This window comes from Trachurus trachurus, assembly GCF_905171665.1.
Source record: "Trachurus trachurus genome assembly, chromosome: 24".
Taxonomy (NCBI): Eukaryota; Metazoa; Chordata; class Actinopteri; order Carangiformes; family Carangidae; genus Trachurus; species Trachurus trachurus.
This window is the reverse complement of record NC_139910.1, coordinates 14,638,558-14,664,028: the sequence shown is the minus strand read 5'-3', so window position 1 is coordinate 14,664,028 and position 25,471 is coordinate 14,638,558. Positions and strand designations below refer to the sequence as shown.

Genomic DNA, 25,471 nt, shown 5'->3' with positions numbered 1-25,471 from the left:
AGTCAATGGCAATACAAAGTGTTTCAGAAGCTTTAGAGAGAGGGGTAATGTCAACATGATGAAGAACAAGAGTCAGCAGTCACGTGAAAAGGGGAAAGTATGGAAGAGAAGAACAGAGGGAGAGAGAAAGAGGGAAGGAGGAGGAGGAGGAGGAGAAACCACAGGGCAGACTCAGCCTGTTTGTGTTTCCACTTCCCTCCACAGGATAGACAGTCACGAGGAAGACGGAGAGGAGGAGTAGGAGAAGAGGGAGAGAGAGGGAGAGAGAGAGAGAGAGAGAGAGAGAGGAAGAGATGGAAAATAACTGAGGATCAGCAGTTCATGTTCAAAGTATCTGCAGAAAACTTCACAGAGGGAGAGAGACTTTGTTTTTAGATTGGGCTAAGTGGGCTGAGCAGAGGAAGTGAAGCTTCGGGATGGATTATGTCGGTGGATAACGCCCTACAGGTGTATGTGTGTGTGTGTGAGTGCAGGAGTGACAGTGGTTGGTGGAAGCTGCAGCACACTATAAAGCTTTTTCATCCTTTCAATTAAAAGGAAATAAATCACTGGGGGGGGAAGGAGTAATAAGAACAGACAATTTGCCCAGGTGAGACCCTGAGAGACCTACAGCATTAGGTGAATCTAAATGCAAAACTGTCTCACTCTTTTACTGTCTCTTACTTGCACACTTTCACACACCCTTTATGATGTGAAAGTCCATTGCACATGGGCACACAGCTGAGACAGGTGGCCGCCAGTGAAGCAATGTGAAAGTGTGTGACAGGTTCAAAGTGAGATGTACAGGTCACTTCCCTCTCCTCTCCAGCATGTGTGTGTGTTATTGTGCGTGTGTGCATATACGTTCAAATGTTTGTTCAGACGTGGCAGCCCTCTCTGGGTGCAATGGGAAATCTTCACGCGGCTTAAAGCTCGGCTGCCATGGCAACATAATGAGATGCTAATTGAATGGAGGCCTGTATGGTTTGCCCCCTCTGCTCATCCCCCCTCTCAGATAGGCTAGGGCCAAAGCTAATGCTAAAAGAACTCACTCAATAGAAGCTTTTCAGTAGCAGCGCTGCCCCCCCCCACTCCCCTCCCAGCATGCTCTATAAATTAACCTCCCATGCAGCGCACACATGCATGCACTCACGCACATCCACGCACTCACACACGTTAAGAGTCTGAATGTCTTTCAAAGACTGTGTGAGTCCAGGCATTGTGCAGCAAGGCAACTTAATTGGTTTAACCTTAAATCTCTGGCATGCCTTTCTATTTAGATTGTGCTCTTTGCATTGAGATGGGGACATATAACTGCTTCTATCTCATTTGCATAAGAAGCTAACTTTCTCTTTATGGCCTATTATAGAATACAGTATCTTAACTTTTGGCTGACCCCTTGCAGGAAGGGTGAAAGTTGTTTCCCATGATAACTCCGGCATTGTGCAATTTTCACACACTACAAGTGTTGGAGAATCTAAGATGATTTGAACATGTGCAAGCTGGCCCAGGGAAAATTATGGGATGTAGAGAAACAAAATGATAAGCTGCGAGTGCCATTTATGCTTAAGCACGAGGCTTCACACCATGTGGCACAACTGTAGAGATGTAATACTGTGAGCAATGTTTTGGAAAAAATGTGTAGACAAAACCCTAACGCTGCAAAGCTAAAAACACCAGCAGCAGGAAACAAAAGCACGAGCAGATTACGTGATGATTACATAGACAGCTATTATATGAATCACAGGTTGAGACACTACTCCTATCCTGTGTTAGTGAACTGCTGTCCAGGAAAGATGACAGATCAGCACGTAGCAAGATTTGGACACACAGCTGTGTTTCTCCATTTTTGCCTGTGAGTAGCAGTTTGCATTGTGACTGTGAGCTTTTTGCGTGGTTCTAAGGTTGGCCACCTGGAGCGAGGTGATCTCCGGTGTTCTAGTGGGGACAATAAAAGGCGGCGACCCTGTGCGACAGAGGCAGTGTGCAGAGGAAGAGCAGAGGGGTGAACTCTTCATGGGTCATGGAAGAAGTCAGAGGTCATAAAGAAGGGAAGACGGAAGGTCATATGACAGGAAAATAGAAAAATCGTACAGTTCAAACGCACTCTGTTGAAAAAAAGGTGTGTAGTAGTGACACATACACACACTGTCCATGCTAAGCAGTTAATAACAGCTCAACAAAAGCTGCAACACTACACCATATGCGGTAGATATGCTGGCAATTTACTTCTTTATTATCATGGTTCACATTTATATCTGATTATGAGTTGCATGAGTTAGGATCCACATCCAGTAGCACAAATGCCTCTAATTGCAGTCTGACAAAACCTGTTAGAGCCAACAATCTACAATTTGGATCTTGTTCCTGGGCACACGTGAGCTTTCAACACGATGCACTTACATCTGCCGTTAAGCTCACTGATAAGCCTGTGGTCAACAATACCCACCAATCAATCACCTTCCAAAACAGGAAGTCCCTAGTTTGAACCCCCCCACCCTCCGCGCCCTTCTGAGAGAGCACTCTGTTATCATCGCTGGCATAGCAGGAATTATGGGAGCTGTGCCCACCTCCTGTTAACAAAGCGACAAGGAGACACAGAGACAGGGGGCGGCACAGCCCCCGTGATGAAGTCTGGGTATAATCTCCTCTGGGTGCTATTGTCCTGCAGAGAGGTGATGATGGGGGTATCCGTGTCTGTGTGTGCGAAAGTGCACGCGTGTCCCTTGCGGGGCTGTGAGGAATGTGTCCGAGGAACCGAGGGGGTTTGTCTATCAGTCTGCCTTCGCATGATAAATCACTCTACCTGCAACCCATTCACCACAGCAGAGAGTGGACAATGGGCTTTGTAATAGAGAGGAGAGGGGGCTGGCGGTGAAGGATGGATTACAAAAAATATAGGTTCTGAGGGGCAGGATGGAGGAGATTTTGTCCTCAAGCATAAAAACGTTAAAAATTAGGTTAATTAGATGAAGGTGATACAAAGCGTCTCATATCCAACTTTCACGCGCAGAAATGAAGCTTGGGCTTCCCTTTGTACGAAGAGAAATGGGTATAAGAAAGAGAGGTGAAGAGGGGGGGGTAAATGTAGAGCCGGTACATTAGACTTGCTGTGCGATGAAGTCTGAATACTTATGAGAAAGGAGAAGCGGGACGGAGAAGAAACAGACTGACAGGAGGAAGAGGGAGAACAGTACAGTTACAGGCTCTTTGTGGGCCTCTCTCGAACAGCAGAGAGACGTCATTCGAAAATTTGGCATCTGGTTCCCATCATCCTCAGCATTTGTCTGTGCAACATATACAGCCTTAGGAGAGGAGATCATGTCTGTGGTATGCACTTCCTCTGCCGCACGTGGTCCTCACGTGAACATGACAATTCCACCGAGGGTCACACAGGGGTGATGGTCAGGGACAAATAGATTTAATTAGGAAAAATGATGATAAAAGGTGAAATAATTCCTGGGGAACACTGGCTTTTATTTCTTCTCTGGCTGTGGCAAACATGGCCTTAGGATTTCAGTGGGCATTGGGATTGGCTCTGTATAGAATGAATTAGTCATGTTGATGTGAGCAAACATTTGAATATATTCTTGACCTTTGGTCTTGCCTCAGAGAGACCAAACAAACCTCAAGCTTATAAAGAGGTCAAATTTGATTTAGTTTGACAACAAAGAGTTTAGAGAGTCATTTTGCAGACTTGCTTCAATGTTTTAAACTTGTGTAACAGTGTGTAAGGGTGATCTCATGGTAGGAGAAATTTCATGCCGACTGAATTCAGTGCAGAAACGAACATACGCGCACACACTCTTTGTTACAGGAACCAGTGAAAAAGGAACCCCACCCATGCCCGGTTCCATCCTGCTCTTTCATTCATGCATCTTTGCAGCGATCATTTGGCCATCACCCTCTCCATCTCCCCCATTTGCCCCCCCCCCCTCCCTCGCTTCTCTGCTGGACACAAAGGCAGGAAGGAAGCATGGACGGCCGGAGAACGGAGAACGGCTGCTGGACTGAGCAGGTCAAGCAGGGGAAACAGTCGGTGGTTTTCCTTTAACCACAGCAGGGATGTGACCGAAGGACTTAAGGGACCAACTACTAGTCATACTGTATGTGTAATGTCTGTCTTAGACTTTTGGACACCACTGGATATGTCATTTAATTGGTTGTGTATTTTCCAAAATGGTAAATGACTCCTTTAAAAAAGGCCTTTAAGCATATTTTAGATTGATTAGAAATTACTTATATACTGAAACTGAATTGTACATGCCAGGCAGGAAATCATCATTTGTATTATTTATGTATTTACGTCCAAGACCAAGGTCTGTCAGAGCTGAACCTGTGTCAAATGTTCACTCACACATCACCACACTCCACCATGAATTTAGAATTTTCCACCCGAGGAGATGACCTCTGCACTCCGCGGGCGACCTTTTGTGCAAGCTGTCACACAAGAGATCTATCAATCACATGAGCTGCATGCAGAGGTGCGTGCATTTCCATTTGCCCCTCTCCATCTTTTTGCTGTGGACGTTCAAAAAGACCATGTGTGATCCATGATTGCGTGTGCAGGCATGTACGGTTTGATGCGATCCAGACCAAGACTGCATTGCACATTGTTTTGACATGCAACAGACACACATTTCAATCCTCACATTCATTTCATGCTTCCACGCTGGTTCTGGTCACATGTTACAGTGATAAAATGGGAAAATGGTGAAAAAAAACAAAAAACACGTACTTTCTGTCTGTTTCTGGAGTAGACACCTCACTGCTGAAGCCTAATGATTCCTGAAGACAGAAAGAAGGAGACAGATATGTGTAAAACAGACACAGTATCCACACATGTTACTTTTATGCAGCTTGGGAACATAATGTCTCTGCCTACCTGGATCTCATTACGCAGCTGCAGAGAGGTGCTGCTTGGGTCCTGTTTCTCCTGAGAAAGAGGGAGAGAGAAGAAAGGAGGTCAGGTGTCAGTGTCAGAGATCAATCACTTAATATCACAGGGGACATATGAAGAGTAAGAACGAAACAAAAAGAGACTTAAAAGGTAAAACAGGTTCTGCATGTGGAGAAAAGAGGTCAGTTGACACCAGCAACAGTGAATGTATTCATGTGGGAAAGACGTTCTTTGGTCAGGTTCATGTAGACACACCTGCATGAGATTGAAAACAAAACAGGAGCACGTGTGCGTAACCCTCTACAGACAGCTCGACAAGCCACGTCCTGTTTCAGGTATCAGAACCTGCAATACTTGTTTTAATTGTGACAGAATACCGATGGGCAGTGGTGGAGTCTTTTTCTAGACAACAAGCCGTGACAAAAGCACTCATGCAGGTGGCTCCATGAATTCCGCTGCGTGCTGACAATGACGTTAGCGGGCCCCTCCCTCCACACAGGGTAACACCTGCTCCTGTTTGCATCATATCTTTAGCAGACAACATCCATCCCACATTTGACTAAGTGAAAGAGCAGCACACAGGGGCAAACTGACTTCTGTGGAAAACAGATATCCAGACTGGGCAAAGCTTTGGACATGAATTTAAGGAACAAACTACTCAGTGTCTAGGCTGTTTTCACTGTTCCACAGGACTGCTTCTGGCTTATGCCTAAAGCAGGTGTGCTCTTCATAGTCTATCCAGATACAGCTGTGCCTCAAACAAATACCTCTACAGACATGAGGACTACACAGTCACAACAAGTCTGCAACATCGATTTCAACCTGCAGCATGCATTTAAAGCCAATGGACAGCCATGAGGGACTGGCCCACTGGTGTGCTCTCGACTCTCACTCAGATTACTTATGTCTCTGTGCTACACTCTTAAACTTTGGGCTCTTAAAGCACCAGAGAAAGCACTAAGGAGAGTAAGCAGATTTTTACAGGCCTGCACGTCTAACCTTGAGGTTGCCATCATGTCATCGTTGTTCATTTCTAGTCACATTTCTCCTCATTGCACAATGAGAAATATGTGGCTTTACCCTCCATGCATAGAGCATGGTAAATTAATCTGATGGGGTTTCGTCAACAAGACACTTTTGTCAGAGGTATATTAAGGGTTGCTCTTTGTGATGACCTCTAGCTTTGATATTTGGGGACATTTTTGAGTAAGTGTCAGTGTCATGGTTCTGTTCAGATTTAGGGTAAAGGCATATGGGTCTCTGTGAGAAAGCATAACCTAAAACTAGTTCCTGTTTCTATTCTCTGTCCAACATCATATTTTACCAGACACAGACGAATTACAGGAAACATCTTATGATGCATTGGGTAATATTGTCATGTCTATTTTGGTACATGTACAACATGAAATGAAAGTTCCAAGGATTCCAATAACACAAACACACAGATGTGTCTTGTTTATACTCTCTTACGGACTGTGGCTGAACTTACAGTTTCAGAGCTACCAGTAAATTTCCTCATCTTTAGCCATCAGTCACTGAGCTAGAGGGAAATTTTTTAATCGCACAAGACAATCACAGTGCTTGTATAAAGAAGTTGACATTAATTAGGTGAGTTTGCCTAGAGGGCCCTAAGGAAGCAGGCTGACGGCTGCTAGGCGACTGCCTTCCTAAATCCACTAAATGGAAGTTTCTGCTACAGCAACAAAGAAATGACAAATGGAACCTGGAGTTTCCCCAAACAGACAGTGGGAATAGGAAATTACCTATTTATGAGAAATGTGCATCATCCTCTATCTCCACACCCAGTTACTAGATTGTAGGATACAGTAACAGTCACAGGAAGCTGAATGTAGAATGTTTCCTTCACTTGGTCTGCTCATGCTTCCTAATCAGAGTGACCTTAAGTTTAACCCTTTTTCATCTTTGACTTAGCTTTGGGGAAGGGAGTACCATTCTTCCACACCCTCACCCACCAAGCATGAGTAATACTTAAGTGACCGACTTAGTCAGAAGTGACATAACCTCCTTTAAGAGCTCTTTAAGCACCTGCAGCCTTAGGGTCATATCAACTAAAGACCTAAAGTGCTGAGGTGTCTAAAAGCCTCAAAATTAGCCTAAACCCGCCTACACTTATCACTGCAATCAACTGGAGGCAGAATGTTAAGATGTTAGCAAGACGGTTTTAAGTTAAGCATTACAAGTCCCTCCAACTCATTTGTCTGTTCATCCACATGTCTGTTAGGGTGATCAAGCAGACATAGGCGGGGTCCGGAAGTTTCTATGGGAAGTAAATCAAGTCAAAAAAAGACCCAAAACAATTTGTCCATCCCTGGGAATACAGGGATTCCCGTAAGTCAGAGAGCAGGTACCCGTCTAAGGTCATAAAAACCTCATCAACCAGGCTCACAGAGGTACAAAGGGTTGGTCTCTTCATGAAGCTAGGCTGTGCACAGGGGCAGTTTGGCTCCACAGAGGTAGAGCTTATGTGAGACAAAGAAACACATCTATCCTTAAACAAGCACAACTTTGGTAGTCAGCTCATTTTTAAACAACCACACTGTGAAGAATAATATGGCCGTACTCAGAAAAAAGTATATAAAGAAGGAGAGGCACTGTGAACAACATGTGTGCCCACTGCCCACATGTACAGTCACGGATACTTTCACAAGGGTAGTGGCAGATTGGTTCCACTATCAGATCCTCTTTGATGGCTGCGTCGGACCACACTGACAGGAGCGATATGCAAGTCTAGCCAGTGGATAACAACCAAGACAGATGGTTGTTGAAATTATTTTGAAAACACACTGCCACACTGTCAGCTCACGGCATCACACATGGACTGCAGACACAGACCCTGACATGACACAAACCTAGACAGACACCTGACCCAACACACACACAGTTCGCCTCCACTTCCACAGATAGAGCCCCAAAGAGACACACACAAAGCAGCTCTCTGTTCCACCTACTCCTCCTCAGCTTCCCCCAACTCCCCGTCTGCGTGCACCATCCCTGACATGGAAAGAGAGGGAGTGAGAGGACGAAAAGACGAGGGGAAGATCAGTGAAAAACAAACAAGACCTACATCTTGTTTGCCGTACACTGCAGATCTGTGAGATGAATTTGTCACAGCGCAGGATGTAGAGAGAAAATCTGCGGAAAAGCTTCCCGAGGTAAACTTGGCCTTCTCTCAGACTTGTGTGCCGCTAATGGAGAAGCAAAAGTGAACGGTGAACAAGTTGCCAGCAGAACTGAGAATATCTAATCGATGTGTATTTGAAGTGGTGCCTGTAATGTGTGTGTGCGCGAACTGTAGTTCTCACATCACACTCCCAAAGGGAGCATGTTATCCTTTGCATAAAATTACCAGCATCAGCTTGAGATACTGCCCTACTTACCCCGAATTGGCAACTATGTAGTATAGTGTGCCATGTGCTTTCCCTTCAGATGTCCAAAGGGTTGTTTGTGCACAATCCATTCTGTGTGTATGTGCGTGCAAGTGTGATGCGAACGCAAGACCCTGATTGCTTAAGCGTGACTGAATTGAGTTAAAATAAAAAAAAAAGAGAGAGAAAGCGGTAACGGAGCATGCGAGAGGGAGAGAGGGTGAGCGCTCCGGCTAATGAGGATCACGATGTCGGCAGACAGGGAAACTAGCGTTGGAAACAACACACACAAAAACACACACATACAACATGCGGCATCAAAAGCTCCTGTAAAGTGACTGCAATTCAAAGCACCATGTTGCTTTCCCATCATTAACCCAGAAACTACTGCGAAATTTTGTTTTGCCGAAGCCGGACCAGACTGCTAATGAGAGGGGGAAAGATAAAAACACAGATGAGTGTTAAATAGCAGCAGTTTAGTCAAAACATGACTGCTAGGCCAACCAAAGAGACACCAGTTCCCCCACAGCGGAGGTTCTGCCAAACTCAGGGGCAAAAAAATAGGGAGCGCATGCATGCGGCTAAACCGGAGACCAGGTGGCTGAGTGGAGGTATGCCAACTGGAATGCTTGAGTAAAACTGGGTGGGCAAGTTTGAGGTTACTTGGTAGGACTGTGCATTTGGGTAGACAGGTACCAACTGGGGAGCCTGGTGCGGTGCATGCCCATGAAACTAAGATGTTAGCAGTGGGACCTGTATGGCAAGGTGCAAGCCAGCAGAACTGGCTTAGTTGTTAGATATCAAAGCAAGATCTAGACACATACACTAACGGTTGCACAAACACACACACACACACACAGGCTTGCATCACTATTGAATTCTCACAAACAAAAGCAGGAACCTCGTGTTCTCAGTGGGCAGTATAAACCAATGTGCCGTGCCATCTCTGAGCTCCTTAAATTCACTTACGGGAAACAAAACAAAATCATGACCACACTTAGAAACACCTCTATCCATTTCCGTTACACAAGTTTTAAGAGTGTGTGTGTGTTTGTGTGTGCATACTTGCATGCCTACAGTGTGGAGCATTCCTGAGCCTTGTGGATCATCATTGTTTTGGTATTTCAAGACAAATACCAGAGTTATTACAAATTCCGATCACTGTCACGATCCCAATACCGACTAATAAATCATACAATAAAATCACAAATATACAACTTGCTTTCCACAGGGGTTATGCCAACAACAGCTGTGCCAACATCATTTGAAAGTGATCTTATGGCAACAAAGACCGCTGTTTGAGCGTGTTCACTCGCTAAAGTTTCTGGGCACAACCCTGAAGGTAGAAAAGGACAAATAAGCAGCAGAATTCAATCCAGTTTGTCTTTCTGCAGCACTGTAGTTTTAACCTAGCTGAACTGACCCACTTTGACGGAGGACGAACTTCACACAGGCATTAGCACATTAACCGCACTGCTCCTCACCTCATGGCAAAACAAAACACAAGTCTGTACTTGACCCCCAACTGTCCAGCTACTCTGCTAGAAAACCATAACAAAGCATTCCTGAGGCGAACACATCAGGTCCTACACCAGCTGAGGCGTTTTTCTGTCAAAAGTGCTACATTCATGAAGTCAACAACTTAAGGATTTTGGCCAAAGCATCAAAGGATTTTTTATCTTCGAGGCTTCTCTGTTTACAGTAACTTAAACATTAGCCTGAAGGTTATCAGCAAATGATACTGCTGTAATGTCTCATCACTGTTACAGCATGTAGAAAGTGTGTGAAAAGGTTTGCCTTACAACCATAAATTCCACAATGATCCATCTTGATATGTCTTGTATGTCATTTCTTTAATCATAGGGCTTTGAAAGAGATGCTATCATCATGTTTGATGTTTTCCTCCCTCGGCTATATACGTTTATCCACTTCACTAACCAGTCTATGCATGTCTTGGATGGGATCCAGTTTTTACTTCTGTGTAGCTTGGTCATATCTTCACTTTCAGTAGCAATGAGAGTCATACTGATATGGTACAATGTGATTATGTGGTGGCACTGGTTAAAGAGGTGGCGCAATGCTACTGGTGAAAAGGAACAGAAAACAAAAAAGGACAGACGATAAAGTAAATGCAGATGTAATAAAAGAGCTTTGGTCATTTTAACTTATATCAATTTTAAAGTTAAGTCTAACAAATGGAGGCTGCACAAAAGAACTTGTGGGGTGAGAATAAAATGTCAATTTCCTTTTGTAAAAGACAATTTGCTTTTGAAAGTTTCCAAAAATGACAATGACAGATAATTATAACAAACTTATAAGCTCTGTAATTGTGTATGGAAATTAAATGATGTGTGAGTGAACTGATCAATTTGCCTGTAAGCACCATTGTCCCTTCTAATGGACTTGATGTTTTTGCAATTTGTTAAATAGGTGGAAGAGACAATAAAGATTATACACTTAATTATACAAATTACATCGACAGCAATTACACCAGCAATTATCCACAACACAGACGTGCTTAAAGGCTGGATGTGAAATTTATAGCTCAGGCTAAAAGGTAATCTTTCGCCCTTGGCCTGACCGTCCACTGACCTGTCACTTGAAACAACATGTTTTGTTTTAGTTGCTGAACTTGTTGCTCTATTTCAATACTTCCTGTCACTTTCAACAATAAACCTTACGCATCACCAAATCAGCATGCCAGTGGGAGTCATCCTGACTCCCGTTGTCTATAGAAGCGCTGGGAAACTGTGTATGGTAGCACTAATCCATAGGTCACATTCCCAAAGGGGGATGTTTATTTAACTCCTTGTGTCCCAGCGATTCATAAAACTAACACCAAGATGCATAGAAATAACCCAGCTGAGAGCGAGCAGGAAGCGGGTTACATCGATAGGCATCTCTGAGAGCCTCCATCATCAGCTCCTCATTGGGAGACCTTCATGTTGTACCACAACAGAGACGGCATCACTTTCTTAACTGAGAGGCGCCTTGAGAGCCACAAAGTGCCAGACACATTGGGCAAGTGAAAAACAAACACAAATGAGAAATTCCAGACATTTCTGTAAAAATGTTAGTGTTGCAAGAAAGAAAAAAGCCAAACAGAGGACACATCTTTCCACTTGCCAGCTTTGAGAGTCAACTTGAGAAAATTTTGAAGAACAGAAAGTTATAAGAGAGCTTCTTCTTTCTCTTTGGTGTCACCTCTCTGACCACAGCTGAACCACACACGACGGGGCTTTCATCGGGACTTTTCCCAGAGCAAATTGCCAAATGTGCTGTCAGCAGTTAAAATGATCATACTGTAGGTCATCCTTCATCAAATGTTAACCTTGCACTCCCCATGTGTGGCACACTGTGCTTGCCCTTGTCCAACACCTCCTTTATCTTGACCTCTGCCTGCCGTAGTCTGAGTGTGAAGACAAGGACGGGTCAAAGTTGGGGCGACCTTTGCTTTCAAAGTCTTGAGCCTCTTGACCACAGCTCAACTGCGGCGACTGAGCAACTTCCTTTGTCTCAAGAAGTTATATCAGAGCTGACCTATAAGTTTTTAGAAAGACGAAAAGAAAAGACAATGACCGGAGAGGGAGGAGGTCTTGTGGAGGACTGACTGCTCTATACCACCATCCTGTACCCTTTACAAGTGACAGGTCTTTCCCGAAAGGACACGTCCCTCAGGACTGCCACTTGCTAAATGTCTCCCTATTACCGCAGCTCTTGGACATTGTGACCTTCTCTAATCATTTGCTATTGGTCCTGAGGGAGACTGCTGCATGACGCTGGCCCACAGCCACTGATGTCTGGACACACTTCACAAGATACAAAAGTCGTTCCCTTCTCTCGGTCTCTCTCTGTCTTTGACTGGGTGTCCATTCCACCGTCTGCCCTTGTTTTCAGTTCATCTGAGCCTCTCGCGCTCTGCCTGTCTCTCTCTCTCTCAGTCGCCTCCTGTGTATTACTTTCACAATGCATTTCACTTTGTTTTACAGATACTGTGCAGCAGCCTTTGAGACGATGAAGGTGGCCGGCCCGGTGGAAAAATGAAACAAAAAGATCAATAATGCCCATGACTCATGAGGAGGATTTTTGTCTTCGACTGCTCTTATCCTTGGTGGAGAGAAAAGGCTGCTGCACACTTGAAAAACTGCCAAACCTAATTTTAGAATAAGCAATGTACCAAAATGCAAGGCAAAGTTCAGACCATATAGCGTGGGTTGATACTGCGCTTTTGGAGAGCTCTCAATAAGGTGTTGTCTGACCCATATTCCTTCCTTCATGTTTTTTTTTCTCCCCATCTCCTATATTTTGGTGCCAAACTTCGCAGAGTGGCGGGACAGCTGCAGGCTCTCACATTCCCCACTCCTCCTCTTCATTCCCCTCATCCTCCTTCCTTCGTCTTCCTCTGTTCACATCCTTATCCTCCTCCTGTGCTAGGCTTCAGGCTCAGGGCCCAGTCAGCTCTTATTCTCTCTTCTTCTTCTTCTTCTTCTTCTTCTTCTTCTTCTTCTTCTACGCAGGCTGCAGAAATCTGCCCTGATAGCTTCCCCTTCCCCTGTTTTATCTCCTCAGGATGAGACCTTCGCAAACTACAAAACATCCAGAGGTAATCTTTATTACTGTGAGGTCACGTGACGGGAAAACATAGAACCATGTCTGTGGCCACACAGAAAGAACACTTAACCTTTGATCAGATGCAAAATACATTTACGTATCCACAGATAGTTGTTTTTTATGTTTTCTTTTCCCTCTCCTGAAAGCTGTGAGAACAGGATGTCTGCCTGCAATAAATCAGCCATCCATCCGAGCTATACCTGTCAGCCCAAGCAAAACCACATGGCTGCCTTCAAGCTGAAGAGGCCTCCTATTAAACCGGTTAAACAAAAATATATCAACAGAGACAATACGAATGGGAGCTAAAATAAGAAAAGCTGGAGTAACATGACATCAACATGAGCAAAATCAGTGGAGGGAGAACTGGGGGACTATTTTGTCACAGATCACTTATATTTGTGGCACCAAACTGCCTTATTTTATTCAAGTTGGACATTTCACTTTCAAGGAGATCTAAACTGTAGCTTCAGTCAGAAAAGAGCAATCAAGAAGCTTTGTTTTTATATATATTTGTTTAGAAATTAAGTCCAAATTGCATTTTCTAAAGCTTCAAACTAATTAAATTCACCATGAATAAGTCATATGAAGTTAGCATAGAACTCCACACTCGGTCTCATTTGTGTGTGCAGCACCAGCAGCATACCATCCTACGTTTACCGGCAGCCTGGCAACCAGAGGGGTGCCCCACTACCCTACATCCTTCTGAAAAGGACCTTCCAAGTCCCCCATGATCCTCCAGAGCTCCACTGCATTCAGATCCAGAAAAAGGGAAAATGCCTTTGGTGTCTTAAACCTAAGCACACAACCGTATTCCTTCTGTTGCTGTTTGTCTCTGCCAGGTTGTTGGCCAGGATCGTGGAAATTACACAGTATAAAGCCACAAAACTGCTCTAAGCAGAGATTTTTTGGGGTCATTATTAAAAGATATGCAATAAACAAAAACTAAAGAAGGATCATTTGTCCGTAGCAATTTGTAGGCATGTAACATGAGATGACAGCTGTTTTTGGTTGCTATGCAAGGTTTTTCTTATGTTATGCATCTGTCTATGTGTGTGTGTGTGTGTGTGTGTGTGTGTGTGTGTGGGAGCATCCATTTACCATATCAAGCTCTTGGGAGACTCGTCGTTTGCGTAGCTCCTCCATGCGGTCGTTGACGTCACTGAAGCAGGTGTTGTAGTACTCGGAGTACTCCTGGGCAAGGTCATCTATGTTGCCCAGAGAACCATCCTGGGAAAGAGGAAGAGAGGAACTGGTTTAGCCCAGGAACTGCACATCCTGAGAACGGACAGCTGATAGTCTATACAGACAGAAAATGCTGTCGTTCGCAAAAAAACTAAACAAAAAAAAAACATTTTTGTACAAACTGTTATTGTAATGGTGAACCATTGAAAAACGTTTAAAAAAAACAAGTGAAAAACCAGATTGAGTGCCTCTAGGGGAAAGGAAAAGCTTGGTCAGGTTAGTTGTGAAAAGCACATGCCCCTCCATCATCTCCATTTACCCTAAGCACAGCTTTATAAAACCACTTTACAATTAGTGGTGTATGGAAGGTACCGACTTCACTGACAGGCATGCATTTGGTGTGGCAGAGTAACACAAACATGATCACCCACAAGTCGCCATTTCCTACGCTGCCTCACAGATCAACTAGTGCAGAGAAACAGAGAAAACACACTTGCGTTGAGGCGTGTGTTGTTCATATTCCCCCTATCTGCTCACAAACAGAGAAACCTAAAAATACCTCTCAATAAAAGGTCTGCGTATTCTGGACATTTAATGGCTCTTATCAGGTCCCATTCAGTGAATATCTGAGCGAACCGTGGTTTTGTCTGTTTTGAGGCTCGTATCTAGGATGCCCTTTACCTCCTCAGACATTCAACAAACGCCAAAGCAAACACACACTTCCTGCTAGCTGTAGTGTAGATCCGCACAGTTCCTGTCTTTGTCTGCTAGACATGTGTTTAGGATTGAGGGAGGAAGCTGCCCTCCAAACAGTAGAGAGCTCACCCAACAGAATGGCTCTTTGGATATAATGAACAGGATCGGCTTCTAGGTTACTTTTGGAAACATTAATAGCGTCGTGACTTCAGACCTGAGTTCTATGGAAACAACTCAGCAAATCCAAACCGTCAACACATGGTGCCCAATCATGCAAAAGTTAGTTGGGATCATTTCATTTTACACCGAACTGTGCTCCAAATCTGAAATGTATCCTCAAGTTGGGACATATGCTCAAGAGATCTGGGTTTTAGTCCCATGTCATGAATCTTAAAACTATGAGGAATTCATTTATTTCTTCATTAAGTCTTTTTGTACGAAGTGAGGGAAGACCGACTGCCATCGCTCGCCTAGACTAAAATGTAGGCCATCCTGGCAGTGATGGCAAACTGTTGAATATTCATCAGTGTTGATCTAATCTGTGCCAGGCAGACAGCGAGCATTGAGTCACTGTGCAGGGTCCGAACAGTCTCTCTCAGTCTCTGTCTTTCTCAACCGGACTCCCTATCTGAGTGCCAGGCCGCAAATGAATGGATCACTGTGAGTGTGAGCGAGAGAACCCCCCACACACACACTCACACACACATATATATATATATACACCCACACACACACACACACAGGCTTAGGGCCTTCTTCTGAGATGGGTGTCTAGTCAGAGAGAACATTAGCATGCGCCCACATGCATGCAGGAGATTTCAAAAACATCCGACCAAAACAAACCGAAGCCGAAGCAAGTTGATCCTGTTCAACAAGGCTCAGAAGGCCGAGTTATGAAATGGCAATTATCAATTTGCGGGATGAAGAAAACAACATAGGCACACATGTTCTGTCTCAAAAGTCAAGTTCGGCTGGCTACAATCCTTCCTCCCACTCTCCATTTCTTGAGAAATCCTGTTCTGGCCAGACATATGGTTGGAGATGACAGAGATCCCCAGTGGGAACAGTCCATGAGCAGACACATGCTTTCCCCTTCATTCCTCACACTGACTGAAAGCACGCTCTCATTACAAAGCTCCAAGATGTTTTAATCACCGTGCACATGCCTCAACTGCACTGAACTTTTCACCACAGCCAGAAGATAAGAATGAACCCTGTCCTGATATTACACCACCTCTTGATCGCCACTCAAGTCTGTGTCAACAGTGATAGATTACATGGGTCATTGCAGCAGAATTAATTAATTAAGCTTTGTCATTTTCGTGCCCCCGTACCCTGAAGGAACCCTGAAAGGAAACCTCAGCTGTAGGTAAAGCGACTCTATGCATCCATGTGTGTGCAAACATCCATGTGTGTGCAAACACTCATGTGTGTGCGTAGATAACTGAGATTCCTCCCATTCTCCAGTGGCATTTGCTCACGGGGAATCCGCCACAGCTGACCCACCCAACCACCACCACCACCGCCACCTTGTCAAGTGATACCTCACATGCTCACTTTATGCATATCCACTGTAACACAGCCCGTGAAAGCAAAAGTGTTGCAGATGCCTGTGAGAGACTCGCAGAGGCTGAGAGGGAAAGGGTTAAAAGGAAAAGAAAAGATAACCTGGCTGTTTTCTTAGGATTTTGGATTTACTGAGAGCGTGAACGGGTGAGTGGGTGCTTAGTCCACATTTCAGAGAGGAGAGTCTGTCTACGAGAGAGTGATGCTGGATCTGACAGTGGTCCACACATATAATGAAGAAATGTGGGCAGAGTGATGGGGGGGGGGCTGGACAAGGGATGATTTGTGGGCTATTGACGAGGGCAGCGGAGGGGTGGGGAGAGGGATAAAACATCTGGAGTTTGGTAAAAGAAAACTTTCATCTATAAGAGAATTTCAATGCAAGAGGATGAAATCAGCTCATCTGACCTAGATAAACATATGGTTCTGGTGTGTGTTAGCATTCCAAGCAATCCAATAACCTTTACATAAATTCTCACTCTAAAAATATCCACAAAAATTCACTTCACAAATGAATTACCAAGCATTATAACCATCTAGTTTCATAAAGTTTGCATTTGAGACAAACAGTGGTGCAGCAGCTGATGTAACAGTTACTCCACCCTGGATGTGAAGGAGGCCAACTCCCCAATTTGACTTGAACAATAGCAACAATAGTCAATACAAAAAAAACATACAAAACACCCAAGCAAGAAAGTGCTGGACTTTTTGTGTATTTACAATCCAATGTGTACGTGTGTCGTTTTCTGTTCTGAGTCCAAGAGGCTGTCGGTTCTATCAAGATGGCTACTCCCACTGTGTAGCTGAAATATGTCAGACCTCAGTGAGGAAAACTGTGATACATGTCACTTCTGTTTCAATACTTTGAGTGACTCAAAATGGAGGTTCAGAGAAAATGTCATGGGATAAAACTGTAGCAGACACTTCTAAAAGCTATTACTGTGAGATAGAGGCTGCTGTGTTGTTCCACCATCAAAACACACATTACTGCTGCGATTGCATCACATAGATAGATGACCATTTCAGTAATGTGTGATAGGGTTTGTACTAATCCATTACCAAGTGGTGTACACAATGTTCAGTCAACATCAGTAACCTGAGAGGAGAGGAGATGAACGCAAATTCAAAATGTAAAAAAAAAAGAAGAAAATATCCCATCTCTCATGAACACAATATCATGGAGAATATCATTAGCTTTATCATTGAAATATGTATATATTCTCTATATACTCAGAAAAAGGGAATATGGCTGCAAACATGAGAAGGAAAACAGCAAGAAGGCCCAGCAGCCTTTTCTCACTTAATCAATTAGCCATGGCATTCCTCACATTCTTACAACTGCAGTGGTTTGTCTATACAGACATTCACCCAGCCAATATAAAGTAGGCTCAATTTATTAAAGAGGCAAGGTGGTGGACTGTATTAACTATACACTCTGCATCTTAAATGTCCAATGTAAATATATGTCTGTCAATGTAGTTGATGTACACCAAAGTTATCTACTCCGCTACAGTGACCAGTTTACTCTCCACCAGTACCACTGTTAGGCTTCGACTGATACTTGATGATATTTTGATAATTTTCCAGGTATATGCAATGCTTTTGACAGTTTCCCATAACATTTTGTCATAAATTGATCAAATTAAATTGGATATAAATACACTTCGCTCACATAGTTGGAGGCTTGATTGAATAGTTGGAGGCTTGATTGAAACATTAAAGGAAATTGTGATAATGTGTTTGCCTTAAGATTGAAGCAGTGTAGTCGTGTATTCTTAGCTTGGTCACATAACAAAATTAATCAGAATTGTCATCCACCAATTCCACTAGAAGGGTCAGTGTTTGCTTTTGCATTTCATAACAATAAATACCTTGAATAATACAAAGTATTTGTGGGCCCCAGTAAAGTTATTAAAAAATTCCACAGCCAGCATGCAAGGTACTGATAACTTGGGTCCCCTTGCATGCTTAGGAATCACTGCCAAGACACACTGCTAATCTCTCAATCAGGTTACACTCAATTCATGTTTTCCACATCATGTTAGATGTTTCAAAGAAAGTGCTTGTTTACTCTTACTAACTGGACAGAAAGACATTCCAGAAAAGCTAAAAGCTATTAGCCCTGCCTAACATGTTTGTTCTGGTCTATCGTTTGGACTCACATTCCTGACAGTCCTGTTCATCATACTGGGGCTCGGTTACGAACAGGTTGAATGGCGGTGTACATGGCATTAACCATTGTTACAGGGCCGGCCTTGTGACTAACCCATTCTCTAGGGGGAAGAACAATGATAACAGTTTACAATAGAGCCATGCATCTGATGTAATGCTAGAATGTCAGGACTATGATCACTTTCACTCGCTACGCAACCTCAGGACGGGAGCGGCAGGTTGAAATTGTCACCTAATGGCTTGTATTGTGTCGCATTGTGCTAATGTTACGTCAAGAAGTGAACCAATAGAATTGTCCAAATTCACCTTTGAGTAATGAATACACCAGCGTACAACCAACCAGCCACAGATTGCGTGTCTAACAGTCCCCACACAACTCATCATAAAAGCAAGCCTAAGTAATTGATCCTTTGCTCCACCCAGCCCTCAATCCATCCAGTTCCAATGGCTCCAGCAATAAAGATTTCATCAACCCCATCTTTTTTTTCCTGGACTGGTACCTAAGTGCCATTTGTCTGCCAACCAGTCACTGGAAACTCAGCAGAAGCAGTAAGATAAAAGATGTTGGAAATGACAAAATGTGGAAAAAGACAAAGTGAAGACAGCTGGGTGAAAAAAAAACAAAGGGTGTTGGCATGTGCCATGTTGCATCATTCATCTACAGTAAGTCAGAAAATGATGGAGGGTGGTGTATAATGGAGAATTCCATTAAACAAAGATCCAGTGCATGTCTGACTAAAAGATGTCCATGGCAGCCACTGGGGGAAGACTGTCGAGGAAGGTGAGGCCAAGGGCCACAGCCCAACCCTTTTAGAGGGCTTCCTGAGGATATCCGTGGCTTGGACAGAACTGTGCTCTGCCATCCCAGCAGAGGAAACTTGCCAGATCTCTGACTGACCTCAATAATGAGACCAGTCAGGGAGGGGGAGCAAAGGAGAAGTGAGCTTAGTCGACCGGGCAACAATAGACAAAATTAGGCTATGATAGACTCTGTTAGAACATTACTGGCAAATATATGAAGTGGCCTGGATAATCACGGATTGGCAGAAAAGAAGTGAAGCATATGCTGCCATCCCGTAGGAGGATGGTTTCATCTAACCATGCGTTTCCCAGACACAATCAATAATCATGTCTCGAGAGCAGTATCCAATCCTTAGGTTTAGACATGAAGCACTGTCTAGTGCATAATCAGTGTTTTCAAAATGGACAAACTACCACCCACACTGCATGAAACACCACAAAACTGTTCAAACAGACAAGGATTGCCTGCAGGCTAATAAAATATTTCCACAAGGCCTCGACTCAAGACGACCTTTTTAAGCAAAAAAAACGGGATGAGAGGGTTCTTTCAGAGGAACTGTCAGCTGTCCAGGTTTGTGATCAGATCATCTATGCTGGGAGGGGCCACAGTGAGAAGGTTGAATGCCGCCTGAAAATCTGCTCTATGGCTATCCTTCTACATTGTACAGAGAAATAAAAGACAGTTATTCCAGATTTAAGGGAAGTTCACAGACTCAAAGAACATTTGCCAAAGGAAGTGCAATGGAGAGGAACTGGACTCTATCTGAGATCTGAAAGTCTGTGCAGATGCATGCCTCAAAAAATATTGTACTTAAAGGCTGAGAGAGAATTCTCTGTTTCCATTCAGGCATTTTTACTGTGGCTCATTTAACACAGTCGGTACAGCGGGTTCGGATGTGAGGGGGAAAGCCTCATGTCTGCAGTAGTGGGACAGAACTATTAGCAAATCCCCATTCAGACGTCTGTAAATCCAGCCACTTAGAACCGCTATAGCTTCTGCGCCATATAGTCCTCAACTGCTTCAGACTCTTAATTAGCTGAAGGGCTATTTACTCGGCTTCAACCGCAAATAAATGACTGGCTTACTTAGGTATTCTTATTAAACACATTCCACAACAGCCTGCTGTGTATGGTTAACCTCAAAGACAGAGGCCCCTCAGAAAAAAACACTACACACTCAAGAGCCCTTTGATTTACAGTAACAACATGCTAAAACCTATTTTGGGGGGTGTAAATTCAGATCACTTCATACAGACCAACTGTTTGCCACTGGCTGTTTTAATGCTCATCGGTGCTATCACTTGAAGTTGAAGAGTAGTTCAAGAGTTTGACACACAAAACATAACACAAAGCAGAAGAATAGTATAGTAAGCATGGTGACCAGATCTTTATCAGGATGGATGTCTATCTGCACAAGTATGTAGGCCTGTTCTCACGTGTGGGGAGCCAATACTAAACACATTTGCAACAGTGAGTTAAGTTGGGTCAACAGGCTCGGGGCAAACTGAAATTTAAAGGGTTTCCATATAGGCTCCCAAGAAAAACAAAAGCCATTGAAAGTCATATACGTATATAGCAGATCCGTTTTGTTTCAAGGGAGGTATGGTGTCCATTGTGCACAGAGAATTCAAGGTACTGGGTGCTTATAGCAGCCTGACCACATTGTTAAGGTTCACGTCACTGTAAAGGGAAATCTAAGAGGGGACCCTAATCACAAGTAAAGAAATACTGCAAAGAAATTAACTGATGTTTGACATGTTGTCAGAAACCATTCGGAGTGATGTCTGCATGCAATGATCGCCAGAAGTCCATTCACTTTCAGAGAATGGCAACAGACAGAAAATCATCCATTACCATGGTTGTCAACCAGTTAGTTCTAGTATGAAAAACTGACCTGTTGAACTTTGGAGTTCAACCAAGACGAGTGAACAGATCAAGTTCTCCACTTTCACACCTCTACTCTTTCTGTGACGGTTTTTGTGAAGAAATTGAGATGGTCACAGCTATCTGAACCTTCCCAAGACTCGAGCCATAAACTTGTAAAGTGATACAGAGCGTGGAATAAGATTCAGGGAAAGATGAGATCAGTGATTTTGAAATAATGTGAAAGAGCGCCATGTCTACTGAGATGATTACAAAACAACTTTTCAGAGTAGTCATGGATGTTTATTGGCAAGATGTTTAGCTAGTCAGTGAGGGTTACATTTAGTCAAAGCTCTAACAACAGATTAACATCTATCTATTTTACTTATTGCTTAGTGAATTGTATCTACATAAAGATGGCTGTGATTGACCTCAAATGGAGTAGAAATGGCTGTATGTGATCATATTTGTTAAAGACAAACAAGTTTGTTGCTGATGTGTGTGCGTCTTTCAGCCTGAGGGGGGAAATGTCAAAGATGAGCACAGTTTGCAGACATTTGTTTCTGAAGCAATAAATCTGGGTAAATTGCCCGGCTGGGAGCCAGGTCTCCCATCCTGTGTAAGAAGACAGTGTCCTCTCTATCTGTCTCTCTCTCTCTCTCTCTCTCACACACACACACACACACACACACACACGCTCCCCCATTTACACACCATTCACATCTTCAGTGCCAGACCAAACCAAATTAACACCTCTTCTTTGAGCAGACTGGAAGTGACTGCAACACATTTGGTCAGCAGATCAATCAGACCCCATGGCCTGTAAAATCAAGGCTGCTTCAGCTGCCAAACAAAAGAGCAGTGTTGCACAAATGTGTGCCGTTACAATACACAGCATCTCCAAAGTCACAAGCAGGATCACACATGTAAGGCAAGGTAAATCACACCCTCAGTTCACAAAGAAAGCAGTCAGACTTACGTAATTAATATGCAAATTAGCTACATGTTAATCTTTTACCCTGATCAGGCAGATTAATCTGGGATTTGTGATCTAAAAGCCCTTCCATTGAACTTTGGAAAGTTCAAAGCATCAATTAAGTTTTGTGCTTTTGTTATCCGGCCTATTAAAAACAACAAATCTCCTCATGTGGAGGCTTTAGCAACAAAATCATATGCAGCTTGGAGAGATATCCAAGTCCGTGGCCTACCAGTAAAACTTTGATGGCCCCTTCCAATGGAAACAAACAGTATGGATGTAGCTACACTAAATGCAGAGCAGAGAGCATGGCAGCAATCTTCTCTTTACATACCATATTGTCACTCGAATCCTTTTCTCATTGAGGTCCAACCGACTCAGTAGCAGTCAACAGCCAACCCACCTGAACCCCCGGCCACATGCACAGTGCTGCAGGATCTGAACCCTGCTTCTATAGGGGCGCACTCGTGAGTGTTGTTTTGATGGGTGATTTGCATGCACCGTGTAGTTGGCTACACAATCACTCAATCGGCAAATCAGTGTCAACTTTGAGGATGAGAGGTGAAAACTCTCGGTTAGTTGTGAGCCTATGATGTCAGTCTATCACCGTGTCACCCCTCCCCCCCAAATAAACTTACCAGCATCCCCATAACGTCCGTCCACAGTTGGGAAAAACTGTCGGACGCGGCGGCGCTGTCTGCCTGGGGCTCATCGGAAAGCGAACCGGTCCCCTGATCACCTTCCATAATGTTTGACTAATGTGTGTTCAGTCAGACCAGTCTGGTGAAAAAGTTTGAATCCAAGCCCACAGGCAGGGCCCCGATCACCCGCAGTAAATGAGTTGTTGGTGCCAAGGCTGCTCCTAGACAAAGTTGCCCTTGACGCACCGGTGAAATGCTCCAACATTGCTTGGCACGATCCGAAGTTTACTGCGTAAATTGGGTCCTGACATGTTTACGAAGCTCCCACAAACAAGTCGTGCGTTGAATCCAAATACTAATGCATAAAGCTCAAATGAAAACCAAGCGGCCTTGAGTTGTGTGTAGACCCGCAACAGGTCATTCGTCTGAAAACTTCCGAGCGGGGTGTTCCCTGCTTCAAGTCCGCACTGCACGGATCCGTGCCCCGGGCACAAACCAAACACTAACACCGGGGGAAGAAGTCGTTGAAGTCAAATAAAAGTTTCCAGAAAGTTATTAAAATCCTTTGATGAGTGACGAAAAACTGTCTAAATCGGTAAAGCGAGCAAACATAAGCTTATCTCTATTAAGTATTTCGAGTGAGAGGACGCCCGGAGCACAGAGAAAATCCTCCAAACACTGCGCCTCCCCCCTCTTTTCACCCGCCGCCTTTCTCTCTTTCTCTCTCTCTAGTTCTCCCTCACACATACTCCTCCCAACGAAACATTACGGCAGTGAAAAAAAACAAAACACTTGTCCTGTGTCAAGAGCACAATGGTCAGAAATTAACTCACTTTACTGACGAATCGTCCATATAAGGAGTTAATCATCAGACGAACATTTTATTGAGTAATCTAATAAACTTTGACCATAGGACATTTTGTGTTCTGATTATTATGGGGATTTTCTACACATTTGTGGCTTTGAAGTGGCCACATTCATGTTAATGAGGGTTTTTTATTACATATTTTCTTTCTCACAGGTCTGAACTGTGAGTTTAAATTAAAAGTACATAAAGGTCATTTAAACTTGTTTTTTTGTTTTTTTTCAACAGGCCAGAAAAACTTTTATCTCATGCTGACATGCTTTCCACCAATACGTCTCTCCGGCCTGCAGCGTTGAATAGAGACTGTGAACAAAGCACATTCTCCACACAATTGTATGGTAAAACAGAAAAGCGCATGGGAAAAAATGTTTTTCAGGGGGGTGACGCATACTGTGCCTCACGTCAGGCAGATATGTGGACAGAAAAAATGCTGGACAGTAACACACACACACAACAAAAATCACCAAGCTTTGACTGTAAATACTTAATCTAAATTTGTTTTGCTTTTGTTTCAGGATCGTTTCTCACACATGCACATGACAAACAAAAGCAGGACAGCAGCAACAGCATGTCGTCTGTGCTGCGGATCTCATTTGAATACAAGCGGGATGAAGTGAAACACATCATGTACAAGCATGAAATTGCACAGCTATCTTGTCTGATCAGCCGTTTGTTATGCTCTACCAGCAGGCCACTCTATTGTAGCGAAGAAGTCCTGAGACTGTCTCTGGCTCTCCCTGTTGTTGTCAGAAGCACATTTTCTCAGAGCTGCAGCAGCTGCCAGGTCTTGTGACAGATGCCAGAAGGACCAGAGATAGAGAGAGACAGAGCGAGAGAGAGAGAGACAGAGCAAGAGAAAGTAAAATTGAACATGTTAAATCACAGTTCCTCCCTCAGCTCTCTCGCTCTCCTTGTGGTTTCAAGCCAATCTAAAATGCTGCTACACCTGCTGTTTACCAGATCAGTCTACAACACCACACACCCACACATCAGAACATGCACTTAAAAGTAACATACGCGCAGGAAAAAGAACAGGAACCAGAAAGAAATGTGAACTCCACATTCCGATCTGTAACCATGTAAAACGTGATCGGTTACACAATAATCCCCAGAGCTGCAGTTTCACCTGTGGTGCAAGCAGATATTTGATAGGAGGCCTCCCGTGGATTACACTCCCACACACGCCCCACTGATGTATTTGCATTTTTTATCTAACTTGTAATGTACATGATTGATGTGCGTACAATTCTATTTTATTAGTTTATTACAAAGATGTTTATTCTTAAGATAAGAGGAGCTGGAATCTACACCCAAGGCAGTAGCTGTGTCAGCTCTGAGCTTCATGCCAAAACTTAAGGATGATACAGTACTGCTATGTTGTTTAGTAAATATAATGTTTACCTTTATAGCTAAGTGTATACGCATGTTGACATTCGCCAGAGTCATTATTCATCCACTGACCAGAAAATATTTCTGTCTGGACCACAGTGGTAGATTCACCACTTGGACCCACACTGCTAACAGTTTAAAACTTCATAGTTTGGTCTCCTGGCAGCTGCACAGTTTTACTCCTCTTCATTGGCGTCATTATATTATATACAATATCAAAAGTGTGTGTAGGTGCAGAATGAGTTTTACAGGCCTGGGATGAGCGGCAGCTGCTCAACAGTATCCTGCTTACAGTCTAAACACACAGAACACACATGCTCACACAAGAGCAGCCTTGTCGGCCGCGGAGTCGACAGCTCGGGGGTCTGCACTACTGACCTCGCATCTGTAACCCCGCGGCGACCAGAGCAGCAAGTGGTAGGACTCCTCCTGTAGGTTTGTGTT

The 25,471-nt window shown here is 43.8% G+C and overlaps 1 protein-coding gene across 3 annotated transcripts in view; it reads right to left on the bottom strand.

Moving 5' to 3' along the window:
• Positions 1–25,471, bottom strand: part of sash1a (SAM and SH3 domain containing 1a) — a gene marked incomplete at its 5' end in the record, with an annotated part of 158,358 nt that overhangs the window by 27,721 nt on the left and 105,166 nt on the right. For 2 of the 3 annotated variants that reach the window (XM_084000307.1, XM_084000308.1), the window contains 3 exons: positions 4,718–4,767; positions 4,865–4,915; positions 13,975–14,103. In XM_084000307.1, the coding sequence (XP_083856433.1) occupies positions 4,718–4,767; positions 4,865–4,915; positions 13,975–14,103 (230 nt within the window). Of the gene's footprint in view, positions 1–4,717; positions 4,768–4,864; positions 4,916–13,974; positions 14,104–22,770; positions 23,463–25,471 lie in introns of those variants that run through there. The other variant, XM_084000309.1, reaches the window with a different exon arrangement.